The sequence below is a fragment of the Aythya fuligula genome, chromosome 7 (genome assembly GCF_009819795.1).
Source record: "Aythya fuligula isolate bAytFul2 chromosome 7, bAytFul2.pri, whole genome shotgun sequence".
Classification (NCBI taxonomy): domain Eukaryota; kingdom Metazoa; phylum Chordata; class Aves; order Anseriformes; family Anatidae; genus Aythya; species Aythya fuligula.
Window position 1 is genome coordinate 17,163,100 of NC_045565.1, and position 17,322 is coordinate 17,180,421.

General features: G+C 43.1%; 1 protein-coding gene across 1 annotated transcript in view; it reads right to left on the reverse strand.

The window, feature by feature from the left end:
• Positions 1-679: 679 nt before the first annotated feature.
• The window catches only part of LOC116491639 (tolloid-like protein 2), an 83,746-nt gene continuing 67,103 nt past the window's right edge, over positions 680-17,322 (reverse strand). The window contains exons 12-21 of the mRNA XM_032191778.1: positions 13,608-13,753; positions 12,451-12,646; positions 10,085-10,210; positions 8,407-8,567; positions 7,486-7,666; positions 6,634-6,759; positions 5,920-6,047; positions 5,624-5,837; positions 4,598-4,848; positions 680-3,345 (exon numbers count right to left, since the gene is read on the reverse strand). Coding sequence (XP_032047669.1) covers positions 3,211-3,345; positions 4,598-4,848; positions 5,624-5,837; positions 5,920-6,047; positions 6,634-6,759; positions 7,486-7,666; positions 8,407-8,567; positions 10,085-10,210; positions 12,451-12,646; positions 13,608-13,753 — 1,664 coding nt within the window. The 3' untranslated portion in view covers positions 680-3,210. The remainder of the gene's footprint in view (positions 3,346-4,597; positions 4,849-5,623; positions 5,838-5,919; positions 6,048-6,633; positions 6,760-7,485; positions 7,667-8,406; positions 8,568-10,084; positions 10,211-12,450; positions 12,647-13,607; positions 13,754-17,322) is intronic.

The following is a 17,322-nucleotide window of genomic DNA, read 5'->3' on the forward strand; positions in this document are numbered from 1 at the left end:
AAGCATCTTGGGTGCTGCTTGGCTACCGGACATTTTGCTGTTACAGTGGGAGTGTAGACCACAAGGCTGCAGTAAGGAACACCTGCCTTATGCGCATCCTGCTGTCCTTTACACACGAGTTTCACGTCCCAGAGACTTTGGGACCTGCTGCTGAAGGCTCTACCCTGTAGAGTACTATATGACCTTTCTCTTTTGAAATCTACTTATGGACTAATTTCCACAACCATGTTTATCACTGTAGATCTACATCCCAGATCACTAAAGGATCAGCACAGAACACAAGACAATGATGTAGCCTTTGGCTGACCAAGTGTCACTGCCTAAGTGTCCTTCTGATTCCCAAAATCAAGCGAAGGCTCAAGCAAAAGTTACTTTCTGCAGACAGGAAATCCCACCCGCTATTAGCTGCGGACACAACCAACAGTCAGCAGAAACAAGAAACGTATTAAGAAATTCTCTCCCCTTGACGACGTGGTAAATGCATGCATACAACAGAACATGCAACTGAATCCAGTCTTTAATGAATGCAGAGACTCATTCTGCACATGTACATTTTGATTGCCCCCACACCCTCCCTCTCCCTCCCCCTCTAAAAAAAATTATTTTAGTTAGTGAAAGGTAAAACCACACGAAGACCAGAATATGTATATACACCTTAGAGGGTCTCATTTTTTTTTTCTTAAGAAACTTTCACATGTTTAGAATTATTGACTGTTAAGCCCAGTCAGTACAGCAGAAATACTCCACACAGATCATTGGTTGAAACGTACAGTACAACAGTTGTGAGTACACTGTCACAAGAGACACCTGCTTGAATGGTAACAAATGCAGCAGATCCATCAAACCCTATTGCAACAAACCAGAGCATTGAATACAGTCTGAGAAAGATGAGAAAATATCGCAACAGAGAGCACAGATGTTGAAGTACACAGGAAGCTTCTACAGTAACTTCTCTCCAGAATCATTACTCCCATTAGAGAGCCAGGAAATCTGAACTGCTGCTTGCCACTTGGAACTTTCCTTCTGCTTCACAGGGACTGGCGTCAGGCTTTTATTTCCAGACCTGAGTCACTGCACTTTTGCTTGAATGGGGGCAAGGAAGAGACCCCAGCTAGCACACCTCACTTTCCCAGACCTCTATGGACAAACAGCTTGAGACAAAAGGACTTGCCTGTAAAAAGGCCACACAAAATGAAAACAGAAACAAAACAGAGCTAGAAAAACAAACAGAAATAACATGGTTTTATGCAGTCTGCAGTAAAGCTATAGTCAATGGATCAGTATTGGTCACATGACAATTAAGGCTTTGACTACTGCTCTTCTACATGCACATTTTATATACATACAACCATGTGTGTGTATAAATTATTTTATTTTTCTTGTTCTAAGCAAGAAAATATTTTCATGCATTTGCTTCCCATAGTATTCACAATACTTGGATCGCATTCTGTTCAAGGACTTCTGGAGAGGGATGGGTCAATTTATTATCCATCTGGAAAAGGCCTCATCTCCAGAAAGGTCATTTGTGCCTGACAGTGGCGCTGGCCCCCCACTTCAGTCATACACCCAAGCAGAAGGTGTCACCCCAGAGCCTGACAGTACATTGGTTATGTAAACATAGTAATCCTTGGATTATAAATACTTTATTAAAGCTAACATACCTCAGCTTTTAGCTCATAATTGCCCATGAGTGCCTTAATGAAATATTCCTAATAAAATCTTTTTTTTCTCCCATAACAGTTCAATTACAGTGCTTCCCCACAAAGCGCATTTTTCCCTACTTTTTACCAAAGAAGTGCCAAGCTATCTGTTAATTATGCAAGTCCATGCTGCAGTAGCTTCCACATATATAATTAACTGCAACACAGAGCACATCTCAGACTTACAGCTCAAAGTGCTTAATTCATCATCTCGCACGCATGCCCGGGCTGTAGGACTGCTATGAAACTAATAGACCGGGTCATGGGCTAGCAAAGAACGGAGAAGCAGCAGAAATCAGCAGAGCTCTTCCATTCCTCATCCTGTGCCTGCAGCATGCACATATTTGACAGGTTCCCAGAGTTCACCAGAACTGACCTGCAGCATGGCCTGTGTTCCTCTGCCTCAGGAACAACCAGTGACACTATGCTAAGATATTCTGTCCAATTCTGACTCAGTGTGTCCTTCTGTGCGATGCTCTGGCTAGCTGATGTCACAGAGCACCCCTAAGTAGCTGTGGAGAGCTCTGGGGAGAGCAACTCAGACAGCTATGAAAAGGAAGGGCTCACAAAAAAGTGGTACTAAGGAACAACAGGAGTGTGGAATGGAAGCAGCATAAACAAGACTGGGAAAGCAAACACGGGTGGAGTGAGGAGAGAGTTCTTATTTAAAATAAGGCCTGGACTGCTGCCACAGCCCTCTGAGCTGCCTTGCCTGGTAGTGTAATGGGAGCAGGCTGCCAGCATTCCAGTTCCTAAGCTTTGCCACCATCACACATTCATGCCTTGCCTCCTACAGAAGCACTGCCCTGTCAGCCACAGCATTTCATTTGGCCACTGCCTGGAAGTACGCCCATTCAACACATACTGTGACAATTACTGCAGATCAGGCACGGGGCACTTCTTGTTCATTGTGGTCCAAGTAGCTAGCAGCCCTAAAGAGACCGTCCCCATACCATTTCCTACCTCTCAAGCCACGATAACCAAGACAATAAATAGATGGGATAGGAGGAGCCATGGAATTTGGAGTCCTGGCCGTCTGGTCGTTCACTTATTGCACAGAGTACTTTGTAGGGGAGAGTGGGTGCTCCCCAAGGTCCTTTGAGAAAATCCTACCGGGTGGCTGTCCTCATCATCTGCTCCAGGAAATGCATTCACACAGCTCATGTACAGGATGCTTAGAAAATGTCACCTAGAGACAGGATATTCAAGAGACCGAGACTTCTCTCAGCTCAAGCTCAGTCTTCACTCAACCCCACGGGAAGCTGTGCAAAATACAATGATTATGCCCTGACAGATATGATTAGAAGACAATTTTTGGTCCTGGGTATGTTAACAAGAGAGGGTCAAGCTAATGATTTCAGAGGCGAACTTTTGTGACTGGATTTAGTTTTAGTTACAGAAAATGCTGTACACTGCTTTAGGCCAGGTGCACAGAAGCTTAAAAAAAGACAAAGATCACAGTTAAATGTCTCAATCTTCAGATGGGGAATGTCTGAAAGGAGCAGTCACATTACTTTCTCATATGCAGTGCATCCTGAAATTTGGTACTTATGTATCGGGCGTGAAAGCCTTTCTTGTTAATGGTGTCATCTGTGTGAAATCGAATCATGATGGAATCCCCTGCAGAGTAGATTTCTTCCAGAGGCTGCAGAAAAGGAAGACCAAAACAAAAAACAAAAAAAAGAGAGAGAGAGAGAACATAGATTGGTCAAGTTTGCATGCTAAATAACTGCATTACGATACCAGAGTTCAAGCTCACAGTGAAGACAGACTGGCCAGAAAACACAAATACTGAGAACTCAGTACCTCCTGCCCTGCCCGCTTTCCTGAGCATATACCCTTGCTCTTTGCATGCATGCCTTTTAACATGTGACGACTGATGCCAGTCCATTCTACAATCCCAGTTCTTCCGGTTGGTTTTGGTAGGTCACATTCACAGGACTCCCTTGACATTCTTGTTCCAGCCTTCTGAGTATGCTCTAATTTGTCCTAATCTTTTCAGGAAATGACACAATGCAAAGTGGACCCTGTAGGCAGCTGAGGCCCTTCCAGGGTCGACTAGCAGCAAAATAACTTAGCCATATATCTTACAAGCAAAACTGGCTATTTCCCTCACTGTTGTGTCCTGCAATAGCCTCCCCATGCTTCTCTGCAGGACTGATGCTTTCCCCACCACTCTGTTTGACAGCATGCAGGTAGGTGATTACTGCCCCCCTGTCCTGAACTTCTACGCACCAATCTGCTATGCCTTTGCTTGTTTTCCAGACCATTTCCCCAGTTTGCACAGGCTGGTGTGACACATGGGCTGCCTGATTGTTTCTCTTTAAATTCAATAAGCACATTCTCTGTTTTATCGCTGAAGTCCTAGAGAAACCAAACATGGAACCTCTGGTTTTAAATACCACCCACTGTTGGAGCGAGTAACTCCAATTCCAGAGTCACTTCTGTTAAAGGGGGACACAGATAACAATTTAGGAGACAGGACACCATCCCAGAGTCAAACAGCTCCGCCCTTCACTCTCTCCAGAGCATGACTGCAATGTACCTTGGCTGCAGGCAGGAAGTAACTGAGGATTAAACCAGTCTCTGGAAGTAGTTTTTTACTTTCACACAATGCTTTTGGGGCCAGGCTAGGGCACAGCAATGCAGCAGTCCCATGCTGATTGCACACAGCCCTAGCTTAGCAAGGGAAAGACAGTTGGAAGGGTTTTCAGACCAACTCCGTATAGCAGATAAAATGACTGTAATCTTTACCAAGAGGGGAAGAAGCAAAAAACAGACACACAAGGCATTCTCATCACCAATTTGTGACTGCTGACCCTCTCCGAAAAAGGACACGAGTTCCCTTCTTTCCCACCTCCAGCCAGCACTGTGAATTCACCATCACTATGGCTTACCCCTGAACCACAGAAGCGTCCCAGGCGGGGTGCAGTGCTGTCATAACCATCGTAGATCTCCATGTAGTCGTACCCACAGTCAGCTTCTTCCTCGACCTCAAATGTCTGGAATATGAGCTCCACCCCATAACCATCTTCAGCTACAATCACCCAGTCACAGTTGGCTTGACCTGGATAGTTGTTGTCCCCAAACTGAGCATGGGAATACAGCTCCTTAGTTTGCACTTCAGCCTTTAAGAGCCCGCCACACACTGAAGGAAGAAAGGGCACAAAACACAGTCTCCTCAAAGGCCCTACCTCATGACAAAGACTTGCCATCCCGCTTTTGGGCCGTCTGTGGGAAAAGAAAACCTCCAGCACATGTACAACAGGGAAGGTAACTAAGCACTGCACCCGATTAAGACAAAACAGTGAAGTCTTCAGTCATCCATGAAGCCAATGACCCACATAATATAGAGGAGCCTGATCCTTTTGGTTTCCCCGCTGCCAGTGAGGAAGATGCCTCTCACATGCACTGCTGCTCAGTCTGCTTCGTTCACTTATTGGCAAAGGTTTCAGAAAAGTGAACCTTGATACAACACACCCACCTCTGGGCTGCCACAAATAGAAGATCAAGTTTGCTGTGTCTGTTCACAGCACATCTCTACTTCCACCATAACCAATCCGGTATACGCTCATTCCGTGTGTGGGCCAATATACCCTAGCGGCATCCCTTGCTAAGCTAAGCTGTATCACCTCAATTTCTGAGGATGGATGAGGAACAGATGCGGCTGCTGCTCAACCAACCATCTTCAATTTAAACAAGGGAAGATGAGTAGGAACACCTGATGTCAGTAGACCTCTCAGCTAGCATCTATGGTATGGTGCTAGCAGTGGTCTGAGAGCTGGTTAGCACAATTTACAACCAAATAAAACCCAGGCTAAGCTCCTTTTGCAAAAAAGTGGGTCTGATCTTCACTGGTAAACAACACAGTGAGATCTGATGACATCTCATCACACTGGGATATTGGCAGGGAATCAGCTTACCTGTGCTGTGTTTTGCCTGGAAACCTTTTCTTTGCACAGAAGCATCAGAGTAAAACCTAAGGAACATCTTGTTGGTAGAAGCTACCACAGGGTCTGGTTTCTTGCTGCCACAGAAGCGACCGAGGATAGGTGACTTGCTGTTGGGCCCATCATACATTTCCAAGTGGTCATAGGCACATTCTTGGTGCTGTTCAATCTCAAACTCATTGAAGATCTACAGCAAGAATAAGGAAAGTGACAGAGACACAATTCTGAGCATGTTTCTCCCCTGGCACTCCCATTCACTGGTCACTCACTACTTTCACTCGGTGGCCAGATGTTGCAGAGATATTCCAGGTGCACTCTTTCCGGCTTGGGTACTTGTCAGGCCAGTTTGGACTGCTCATCATTCCCTCGGCACTGCTCAGCTTATGCTCACAACCAGCTTGAGAAGGAGAGGGAGATCGTGAGGCAGAGGCATCAAGGTAGGTCTCATACAGGAACTGCATCACTGAAATGGCCTACATGCTTCTTCCCGCCCAATGAGACCCTAAGCATGGCAGAACTAGGGAAGACTTCGGTCACTGGAGAAAGTCTTTCAGGATTACTGCACAATTCTGCTGGGTTTGTCCCCAGGAAGGCCTATATGTTTGGCATCCCCTGGTGCAGCCGCGCTAGCTGGCTGAGTTAACTGGTCAGCTGGTGAAAGAAACCAGTTTATTCCCCTGGGCCCCATTAACCTCATCTGCACCCTCACTCCCAAATGTATTCTCCTGCTCCTCCTTCTCCTCTGCCCTGCTCCCGGTGACATGGTCTCCAACCCTGCCACCGTGTTGACTGGGAAAAGGATGGAGCTGAAAACAAGCCCTGTTTTTCCTTTCCCAAAGTAGTTTTTCAGCTAGCAGGGGCTTTTTCAGTGCCCCAGACTGGTACGGCACTTGGCTGCACAAACTAGCTTCCAACATAGGCCTGAAGCACTCTTTGTGTTTGTGGTAGCTCATCTTTCCTGAATGCAGAGAGCAGGGACCTACCTTCTTTACAATCGTGGCCATTTTCATGCAGCATAAAGCCATTTCTGCACTGGCATACGTAGCTTCCAAAAGTGTTGATACATTCATGCTGGCAACCACCATTGTCTTTGGAGCATTCGTCCTTGTCTGGGCAAGATCAAACCAATAAATACTGAGTTGCCAGTGAGAGGCAGACTACCGCCGTCACCAGCTGTGAACCCCATATCCAGACTGGAGAATACAAACACAAACCTCCAACCCCTATTGCTGGATTAGTCCAGTCACCACCTTATTAGCCCATACAGAGTTTTCTTCAACTGTTTTTCATTCCATAAGATGTATCACAGAAGTGCATTACATAATGCAGGTTTTGAATTATTAAAGGCTCCTTATCTAAAAGAAACCTACAGCAACACCTCTTTCTTTTCAAATAGGGACCAGGAAAAGAATCACACAAATTCACTAGCCTAGGCAAAAGTCTGCTGGTCAATCTCTGTATTTTCAAGTTTGTAAAGGCTCTGATGAGCCTCCGTCTTCAGGCTGCTCTGTTCAAGAGCACAAGCAAACAGATAGAGAAGATAATCTAAGGTATGAGCTGCTATCTGAAGATGAAAAAAAAAAAGCTATTCTTAATGACACTGGAGACAGAGAGAATTTCTAGGACCGGGTTCCTCATTGCTTCCATTGTGGAGGGACAAGAGGCATTGATGAAATCCATGCACCTCACATTGCGAAACTGGACCATACACTGCACTGAGAAACCAAGATAACACAGCACAGAGCAACTATGCTTTTTAGATGCAACTACGTCAGGAGGTTTAAGACAATTTACTAAACAATTAGAGGTGCAGTCAGAGGAGACAAGACACATACCAGAGAAGAAGTGGACTTTGAATCCTTTCTTGGATACCGTGTTGTCTGATTTGAATTCCAGTCTCATGTTGTTGCCGTATGACGTGATTACTTCGGGCTTCTCTGAGCCACAGAATTTGCCATGCAGCTTGGAGTCAGAAGCCAACCCACTACGAACCTCAACATAGTCATATTTACACACCTGCCAAGAAGAGGCATTGTACTCAGAATAGAGCATTTCAGAGAGAGGGGACAGGGGCTTGACTGACAGGGAAAGAAAATATCCATATACACATACACACTCCTGATTTCCCTCAATTCTCTTTTGTCAGTGTTCTTACCCCATTCCCTTCTTGCCCTAGTCTTCCAGCAAGGCTGTGTTTATTAGAATAGTAGGCTTTCCATTTAATTTAGGTAAAATTATTATTCCCACCTTATTCAAGAGCCTAGTGGTATCGAATGAACTTCAGCAGCTTCCCAAATTAAGGAAGAGCCATTTCCAGTGGAGGAAGTGAAACCTGAATGTTTTGTTCAGAATCCATCCTGTCCTTGGCAGGGCAGAGAATAGGCTCTTTTCATGGTTATTTGCTTTACCCTTGAAGAACTACCTCTTTATTCATTTCTATTTTCTTACAAAGGCAGCCCGAGGGAAGGGAGGGATGGGACACCTATTAAGGATGGAGAACACCTACTATTTTGCAAAACTGGTGGAGGAAAGAAGTCCATTTATAACAGAACAACTTTAATTCTCCACTCCCTGGAGAAAGAAGATTCAGACTTCAAGGAGAACAATCAGCATTACTGGCTTCTTATAGCAAGGGTCAGGAAACAACCAGAAGCTCCACCAGCAAGTCAGGCTCCTCTGGCTTGTACCCGAAGGATTTACCCAGTTCCAAGTTAGCCAATAGTCACACTTCTGAGATGCAGGAGTTGGTTACGTACATCATTGCCTTCCAGATCAAACACTTCAAACTGCAGAGAGATCCGGTATTGAGCTGGAGCTACCACCTGCCAGATGCAGTTTTTGTTAGTAGGATATTCCTTGGGCCATCCAGGGCTAGTAATGGTCCCGTTGAGCTTGGTGATGAAGCCCCCACAGGCAGCTGGAGAGGCAACAAATGAACACAAGGTTTGCTTTGTTTTATTCAGACACAGAGCGGGCCATGCTGTTAGCTGGGAAACGAGTCAGACCCCGACTCGTGGCACATTTCAAATCCCAGCCTGCAGAACAGGTAGCAAATGTTAGGAGTTGCAGAGAAGGCAGAAACCTTACCTGCTACAAACCATCAGTGAAACACACACAGCCAGGCAGCAGCCCTACGAGTCACTTAAACTGTGTAATATTGAACCCTATTTTACTCTACAGCCTTGGGCTTACTATGGATCAGTTGATTTCACATGCACAATACAGTTGTAATGGTCAGCTTAGTAAATTCAACCACACGCAGTCTGACAAACCTTATTAAGTTTAACAGGAAGGATTACTTAGAGGACAATGGAATCTCCTCAGGAAGACACTCCTGTCAGCTCTTTGGTGGCTTATTTCAAGTAGACTGCATTTTCACCAGGGAAAATTGGAGGTAAAATCACAGACTTAGCTTTACTCTCTCATTTCCTTTAAAAATTCAGGACATCTCAGGTCCACCCTCTTGAGAGAGGGAATGGTTTTTACCTTAAAGAAATTGACCTCAGTTTGCTCTTTTGATGCAAAATTCTACTTTTGCATCAAAAAAACAACGCATTTTTTTCCGTGCTGTTTCTTTGGAGTAATGAGATATGGCCAGATCTTCAAAATCCACAAGGTTCAAATCTTCTGTGCTTTGTTCCTGGCATAGTTTTGCACTAGGGCAACTAACCCAAGGGGGCAGCTTCAATGCTAAAAAGTGCAGCAAGTGCTTTATGGACTTGATAGACCAAAGAGTAATACAAAATCCAGAGTGTTGTAGAACCTAACAAAACAAAAATTGCACAAAGCATTTGGAGTTTCACCCAAACTTTCCAACTCACTTGCTTATTACTCTTAGCACCTCACGAGTTTTAGCAGAGGTAGAACAACCACCTCATCTGGGGGACAATGTGGTTGCATTTACATTCCCCTCCATCAGAGTGGACAACACTGTCTAGGCTATCTACCCACACAAACCATCCGTGTTCTGCACGAGAGCAGGTAGCAGTGACAGAAAGGGGAGCCCCACTGTCCTTTCCACAGTCCTTTCCACAGATCTGCACCTGCTGCTGTCTGCTCTGTAACAAAGACATGCTCTGCGCTGAGAAGGCAGGATAGCATTAGGCATCCAGCCTAAGGAAGCCAGACCAGGAGCTTTAGCTGTCAGCTTCCAATGTTCCCCCTACCCCACATGGTGGATCATGGGAGATCTGCTCTGACCAAGGACATCAGTTTTTAGAGGGATTTAGCAGTAGACAATCACTCTATTTTCAGTTTTTCTCACTAAACTTAATGTTAACAGAAATAACTTCGGAGGGAGTTGATGGGGAGGTGGGATAAACAGAACCAGAGATGTTGAAGGGAAAAGGAGAATCATCTCCAAGCTTGTTCAATTCCTTTGTTAGCTGTAGTACCCACCCTACGGAGAGATGCCTCAATCTCTACATCACCCACCTTCACAGCTCCTTTTATCAGCTGTCAACTCATAGCCAGGCTCGCAGGTGCATTTGTAGCTGCCCAGTGTGTTCTCACAGTGCTGCTCACACCCACCATTATCCGGCAGAGAACATTCATCCATCTCTGTCAGGAGAAAACCAGAACAAGTCACACTTCCCTCACATTCCTCGGGCAACACTTTTGGACAGAAGGATAATACATAGAGATTTCATTTTCTGGTTTCTGTTTGTGGATTCACTATGAAGAAAGTAGAGCATTCCTTTGTTGCTCCACACTTGGACACAGTATAATAGCTTCTAATCTGGCTGTTAAATTATGTGCTTGAGAGGAAAGACAGGTGTTCTCTCCTACAATCATAAAACAAACAAACAAACAAACAAAAAACTGTATATAGTCTTCACAATGGGAGGGACATGAATTCTCACGTCCTGGCCATGGGCAGCTATATTTCACTAAGTATTGTCTTTCCACTAATATTTGCCATCAGGTAGAAAGGCACAACATGAGCATAAGTCAAACACATCACAACTAATACTTTAACCATGTACAGAATATGTATGATTCAGTGATATAAACAACCTGTTACCAAAATGAAGATAAGTAATGAAGCACAACCTTAGAGCTTTCCCTTGAGATATACACAAAGGGTTGGACAAGAAGTAATTGCTCTTCATATCTTCTTGTCATTCTCTCTTGGACATGATCAATGACTTACCCTCTCTGAGCTGCTTGCAGGTTTATTTTCTCTGAGAAGTTAGAAGTTACCACTGCAACTTGTCACAAAGCAAAATTTAAAATCAATTTTTGTTTTGTTTTAAGCTGAGTTATTTTCTTTCAGTGTTGTAAGACATGTGATTTATGCTCTATTTCTTTCATAGTATATTAGGGCAAAACTGACCCATTGGCTCAATCAGGTATGGATGGTAGTCTGAGTGCCTGCAGAGACATCCAATTTGTTCATTTATTTTGTTCAGGGAGTGGCTGGTACTCACGCAACATCCCTCTGGATATGGAGGTAGTCTGCAGACTTCAGATCTCAGCTTGGGATTCCACACAGACTATGGGTATGTCTACCCAGCTTTTGCAAACCATCATCAGCTCTGCCCACAGTGCAAGTCGGCTAGAAAATGTGTAACTGTGGCTACTGTGGTGCTTGGCCCAAGCAAAGACACTTACGCTCCTCAGCTGGACTGACTAGCAGGGACTCAGCAACACCCTTAACATCCACAAACTGCATTGTTCTTGTTCACACATGCAAGTTTGAGCAGACTTTGCAAATTCTAGTCTGCCAGCAAAAATTGCACAGACAATACCCATGTCTGCACCTGTACTAACAATTCACTCTAAGCAGTTTTATACTCCTGCCACAATCCCCCTGCACTACCAGCTCCTGAAAGAACCCAACATGTCTTGAGGAAGAAATCTGTATCTCTATGGAACCTGAGAAGTTTAAACAAGTAAACCCAGGCACTCTGAGAATTGTCCAGGGACTGGAATGAACATGACAGTATTTGTCAGTGATCTTGTAAACACCCTTAATACAAAGGCACAAGTTGAATTAGAAATAAATAAAGGACTTATGCAATCCGAATATTGGCATTGCAGCTATTAGGTACTACCTCACAGCAACTGCATCAGTTTATTTTCATCAGGGTATATTGCATCAGGGTATTTTCCCAAATAGTTATATATTTGGTTTCTGCCTCTATCAAGCCACCAGGGTGCTGGTAAAGAACCATGGCTTGGATTCAGCTCTTAAGAAAAATCTTTGTCTTCATTCGCATCTTCCTGAAAAGGATCTCAGATTAGGAACATGTTTGTTTCTAAAAGCATTCTAAAGTTTTCATTGGGATTCTACTTATATTTCAATTTACCTTCTTTCCAACAGATACTTTTGGAATAGAACTAAAGCAGAGGGTTATTTTTAACACTCTTTATACAGTACTAATGCCTTCTTTGAAAATATCAGGATCCCCTGGCACAAATAAATGGGGGTCACATTCAATCTAGTGGAGTAGTGTGTGATAATTTTCTGAAAGACTATGTAACAAGTGAAAATAAGATCACAGGCTAATACCTGTGTTACTCCACACAAGGTGCTAGTGTCTGTGCTCGTGATGACCCATAAAAGAAAGGCTGCCCTTTTTTGAGGGTGATCATCAGTAAGGTGATGTTCATGCCTCAACATCAAACCTTTCTATACTCTCAAAGCAACTTGTGTATAGAATTGATTTTGGCGGTTGTATAGATAAGTCGAAAAGCTTTTAACTAAAAGCAGATAAAATGCTAACTTCAGTTTGGCAGTAGGTTAGGGGATGAGTGGTCCCCAAGTTCAACCTTGAGAGGTACCAGAGATCACATACCTTTGAAGAAATTTGCTGCAAAGCCTGCTTTGTTGATGGTTGCATCAGATGTAAACTTCATCCATACTTTATTTGAGCTGGACTTGATATCTCCTGGCTTCTCATAGCCACAGAATTGACCGATCAACGGGCTGTATTCAGTGAGGCCATCTCGGATCTCCAGGTAGTCATAGGAACATGTGTCATGCCATTCAATCTGCAAATAGAAAAGGGTGGGCCTGTAGCTCATTAGCATGACAGCTGAGTCAGGATCGCTACCCATTTAGACATTGGCCAGAGATCAGCTTTGAAAGCAGCATCCCAAACTGTTCACAGTGAGTTGCATGTCTCATGGCTGCTGTCACTCCTGCAGCTGAAATCACATTCAAACACGGATACATCTCAGGTCTACAACTATTTCATGGCTACCCTCCAGTGAAACTCAGTCCTTGACTTTTTCCATTACAAGCTACTTTTTCATGAGAAGCTGTAAGTAATAGAGAAGAGCAACTACAAACAAATGTGCTCAAGGAATAGCCTTGGGGTTACAGTCAGGGAGTAGTGGTGTCAGCTCTTTCTTGGACAATCACAGTAAGGGTGCACAAGCCACAGCAACCAATTATTTAGATGGAATTTATGTACAAACCCAGGTCCTGTCCACTTCTGACTGTGACTAACACGTTAGTAGTCAGAAATAGATCATCGAGCACTTAAGAGCGTAAGACATCCTATAATAGTAGAAAATCTTTTTGAGCTTTTCAAGGACTGTCTGCCATGTGGAAGTGTGATGTTTCTTTGGATAGTCACAGACACCCTGGAATCTGCCAAGTCCCAGTAACGCCAATGGAAGGTTTTTTGCTTGGATTGTGAACATTCAGTTTCATTTGACCAGAGTGAAGTATTAAGCATTCATGAATCCCCTACTTAACATAATCAGCAATTTTGTGCCCCTTCTTATTCTTCCTATCTGGACTAACAGTTTTTGAAAACTCATCATATTTTAAACTTGGCTTCAAAATTTCTGAGCAAACTTCTGGTGAGGATAAATAATGGTCTGAACTTCTCCAAAAAAAATTCTTTAAGTTAGTATTATTATTTATATTACTTCCCTTTTAATTTTAAAGGACCTAGAGAGCTGAAACAATATCTGTTCAAGAGCTTACAATGCCATTTCTCACCTCAAAGGCTTGGAACGTGATTCCTATGTGAAAGCCCTCAGAAACTGTGATCTTCCATATGCACTCTTTGGAAGGTCTGTAGTCATCTGGGTAATTAGGAGATTGGATCTGGCCAGCATCTTTGTGAATTTCTCCACCACAAATAGCTTCATAAAAAACAAGCATCAAAAACATGACATTGCAGGGGTAAAGCCTGCTCCATAGTTAGCATTCTTCCTCATTCAAATCTGAATCAGTAACACTTCTTGCACAAAGGCAACACAAATGTCATGGCAGGTTTTAAAAATCTAACATTATGTCTTTAATAGCATCTCCGGTTGTGCTGTACCAACCTCTTTAGAAGGCGAACTCACTGAGACAAAGAATTTTATGGATTTGTGTGTTTCACACTCTAGGTCACCTCCATAACTGCTTAACACCTACAATCAGTAATAAGGACCACGAAAAGATGGAAGTTAAAAAAAAAAAAAAAAAAAAAAAAAACACGAACAGCTGCAAATCTAATCCAACCACAAGATGGCAGCATTAACAAGCGTGAGTTGAGCTGTTCACCAGCAGACCATCAGGCTGACTACCATGCATGAAAAATTAAGTTTGTGCTAGATGAAAAAATGAATAAATTTAAAGACCAAGAACAGATAACTTAATACAAAATCTGGTTTCATACAAAAATAGAAGAGACCTCAAAGACAATAGCAATTCAGCATAGTGGCAAGCAGGAGAGATGCCTGAAAACCGAAAGAAAGCATCACCCCAGTCTTCAAAAAGGGCAAGAAAGAGAACCCAGGGAACTACAGGCCAGTCAGCCTCTCCTCAGTCCCTGGAAAGGTGATGGAAAAACTTATCCTGGAGGAATCTTTAAGCATGTGGAAGACAAGAAGGTGATCAGGAATAGTCAGCATAATAGATTCACCAGAGGGAAATCATGCTTTACCAACCTAACTGCCTCCTGTGATGGGACAACTGGCTGGACAGATGACAGAACAGTGGATGTTGTCTGCCTGGACTTCAGCAAGGCTTTTGACACCAGCTCCCATGACATCCTCATAGGCAAGCTCAGTCAGTGCAGGCTGGATGAGCGCATGGTGAGTTGGACTGAGAACTGGCTGGATGGCAGGTCTCAGTAGGATGTCATGAGCAGCAGTCTAGTTAAAGACCTATAGCTCGTAGCGTCCACCAGGGGTCAATACTGGGTCTGGTATTGTTTAACTGAGTAATAAATTAAACCAGTGACTTGGATGAATGAATAGAGTGCCTCCTCAGCAGGTTTGCTGAATATACAAAACAGGAAGAAGTAGCTGATACTGCAGAGTTCTGTGCTGCTATTCGGAAGGATCTCAACAGGCTGGAGAGATGGGCAGACAGGAACCTCTTGAAATTTAACAAAGGCAAGTGCAAGGTCCTGCATCTGGAGGGAGTTAGCTCTGCGGATATGAGCCTTCTTATGTCCTAAAAATTGCTTATAGCAGGTAACATGGTCTTGGTTTTGCTTTGTGAGTTGCTGATATTTAACTGTAACCTATTTAAAAGAAGCACTTCACTAGTGCAGTGCTAACTTCTTTCTTAGAGAATCAGAGCTAAGGCACAACCAAGTAGCTGCACCTGAAATTCAGCTGCAGAACACAATTCAGATTGTAGTTCAAGGTCACATATTCAGAGCTACAAGTGGTGCTCCCTCCGAGGCACCCTTTAGTGAACTGTATTCCCACCTAACAGAAAGAGGACTACAAGAGCCAAAAAAAGTGACAGTCTTTTTTCTTTTTTAACGGCCATAAAATTGTCAGCCTGCAAACAGTTTTTTATCTACCCATGGCAGTAGTTCACACTAATATTCAGTTAGGTGGTTAACTGTACTGGAAGAGTTTAACTGCTAAATTAAAAGAACAACCGTTGACAGAGCCTGAGAAGGTAATAACAATGATAAATTTGAGGCTGCCAGCAGTCCTATAGGACAAAACCACCAGCATCTTCTCCATTTTGAATATAACAAAAGAAAAGGAACAATATGACTGAAAAAATGAGGACACTTTCACTAAACTGACTTCCTGTCATTTACTATACAATAATTCTACCATTACCTGGCTACGTGCTTCTATCTCTTTTCTCCCATCTATTTAAAACTTTAGAGACAAGAACTGGAGGAATCTAATCCAAAAATCAGTCCTCACCCACAGAACTCCCAGCAAAGTTCGAATGCATGAAAGTTTAGGTGCACTCCCAGAAAAGAAGAGGACAGAGAAGCAGTGGTAAGACCCACCTTGACTTTTCAATATGTGAGGGAGAAGAGTTCAAAAGAAAAAGAGTAATTAACAACAATGCAGAAAACTTTACGACAAAAATTAACAGAAATTTAAGACTTCAGAGCAGTCTCTCTTGGAAATCAAAATTACCCTTATTGCCTAGACACAGAAGTCATAAAGCATCCAAGCAAACTACTTGACAATGAAGGCAAGAAACAAGCTATTATCTATCTGCAGTTGAATCAGAGGGAAATTGAGATTGTGGAAGATTTTTGGAAATTCTCCCACTTCAGCAAATAAAATATCCAGAGAGATGCAGACAATCTCATTACCTGCTCCTCTAACAAGATGAGGCTGAGTTAAGAAAAGAAAAGTGGGCCATCACTGCTACAAACTAGCTTCCACAAGTCATAATCTGTACTTGCTCTCAGAATTGGCAATAGATTTCCCACCTTTCCAAAGGGAAGTTGCTTACAGGAAAAGATTACATAGAAAGCTGAAACCCTGAAGAAGCAGGAAAATATGAACAGTCAGAGGGACGCAAAGTCTGACCCACTAGATACACATACCATTTCCATTTGCTCTCCTCAGAAATTAAGTGAAACGATTATTGCTCATCTTTAATGAACCTATAGGGGTCACTTATTCATCAACAGGATATACGGACAGTTATCCAAGGAAAATGAAGTTTTGCAAACTGACTTTTGGTTGTAGCAAATACATACATACATACATATATATATACATATATATATAAAGGAATACTTTAATATCACTTATCAATATAAACCATGATGCCATATGAACACACATCATGAAGAACAGAGAAGTTGCTTCCCAAGAACATTCTTTGTGTTTCTTTTTTCTTTCAAAGTTAGAGCAGATACAGTGGGTTATCCTCCAGTGCAAAGAACTAAGCTGACTGGCCCACAAAAGCAATAAACCTAAATAAAACAGTCTATTAGAGACCCACTAATATGATCACTTCTCATTCATGTGAACTACCATAAAAGGGGTGTTACAAACCGCATGGTCCAGGCAATAGCTGCTTCTCAGGAGAAACACAAAAATCAGGCAAGCTACCTCTGCCTCTGGCCAACAATTCCTGCAGAAACCAGACATTTCTCCTGCGTAAAGTATGTGCCAACCCCACTCTGTTGTGAAGTCCTGATATGCTTTATTTGCACCTCCCCAACAGTCCTGCATTTTCTTTGCTTTCCTCTGTTAATATCATTATTCATGAGTATATTGGACACTCAGCACTGGGTTTCCAATGTCATGCTTGTTCCTGCAGCTGCAGAAAGATGATGTATCATTGGTACCATTCCACTCAAACTCACTACTGCTGAGGACACTGGTACTTCTAAGAAAATGCCTGTTGCTCAGAGAACAATGAAAGCTTTTAATATATCTTAGAATTGTTATTGTCAAAAATAAGCATATACGGAAAGGGGATGTTACTAGTGACTTTGCTC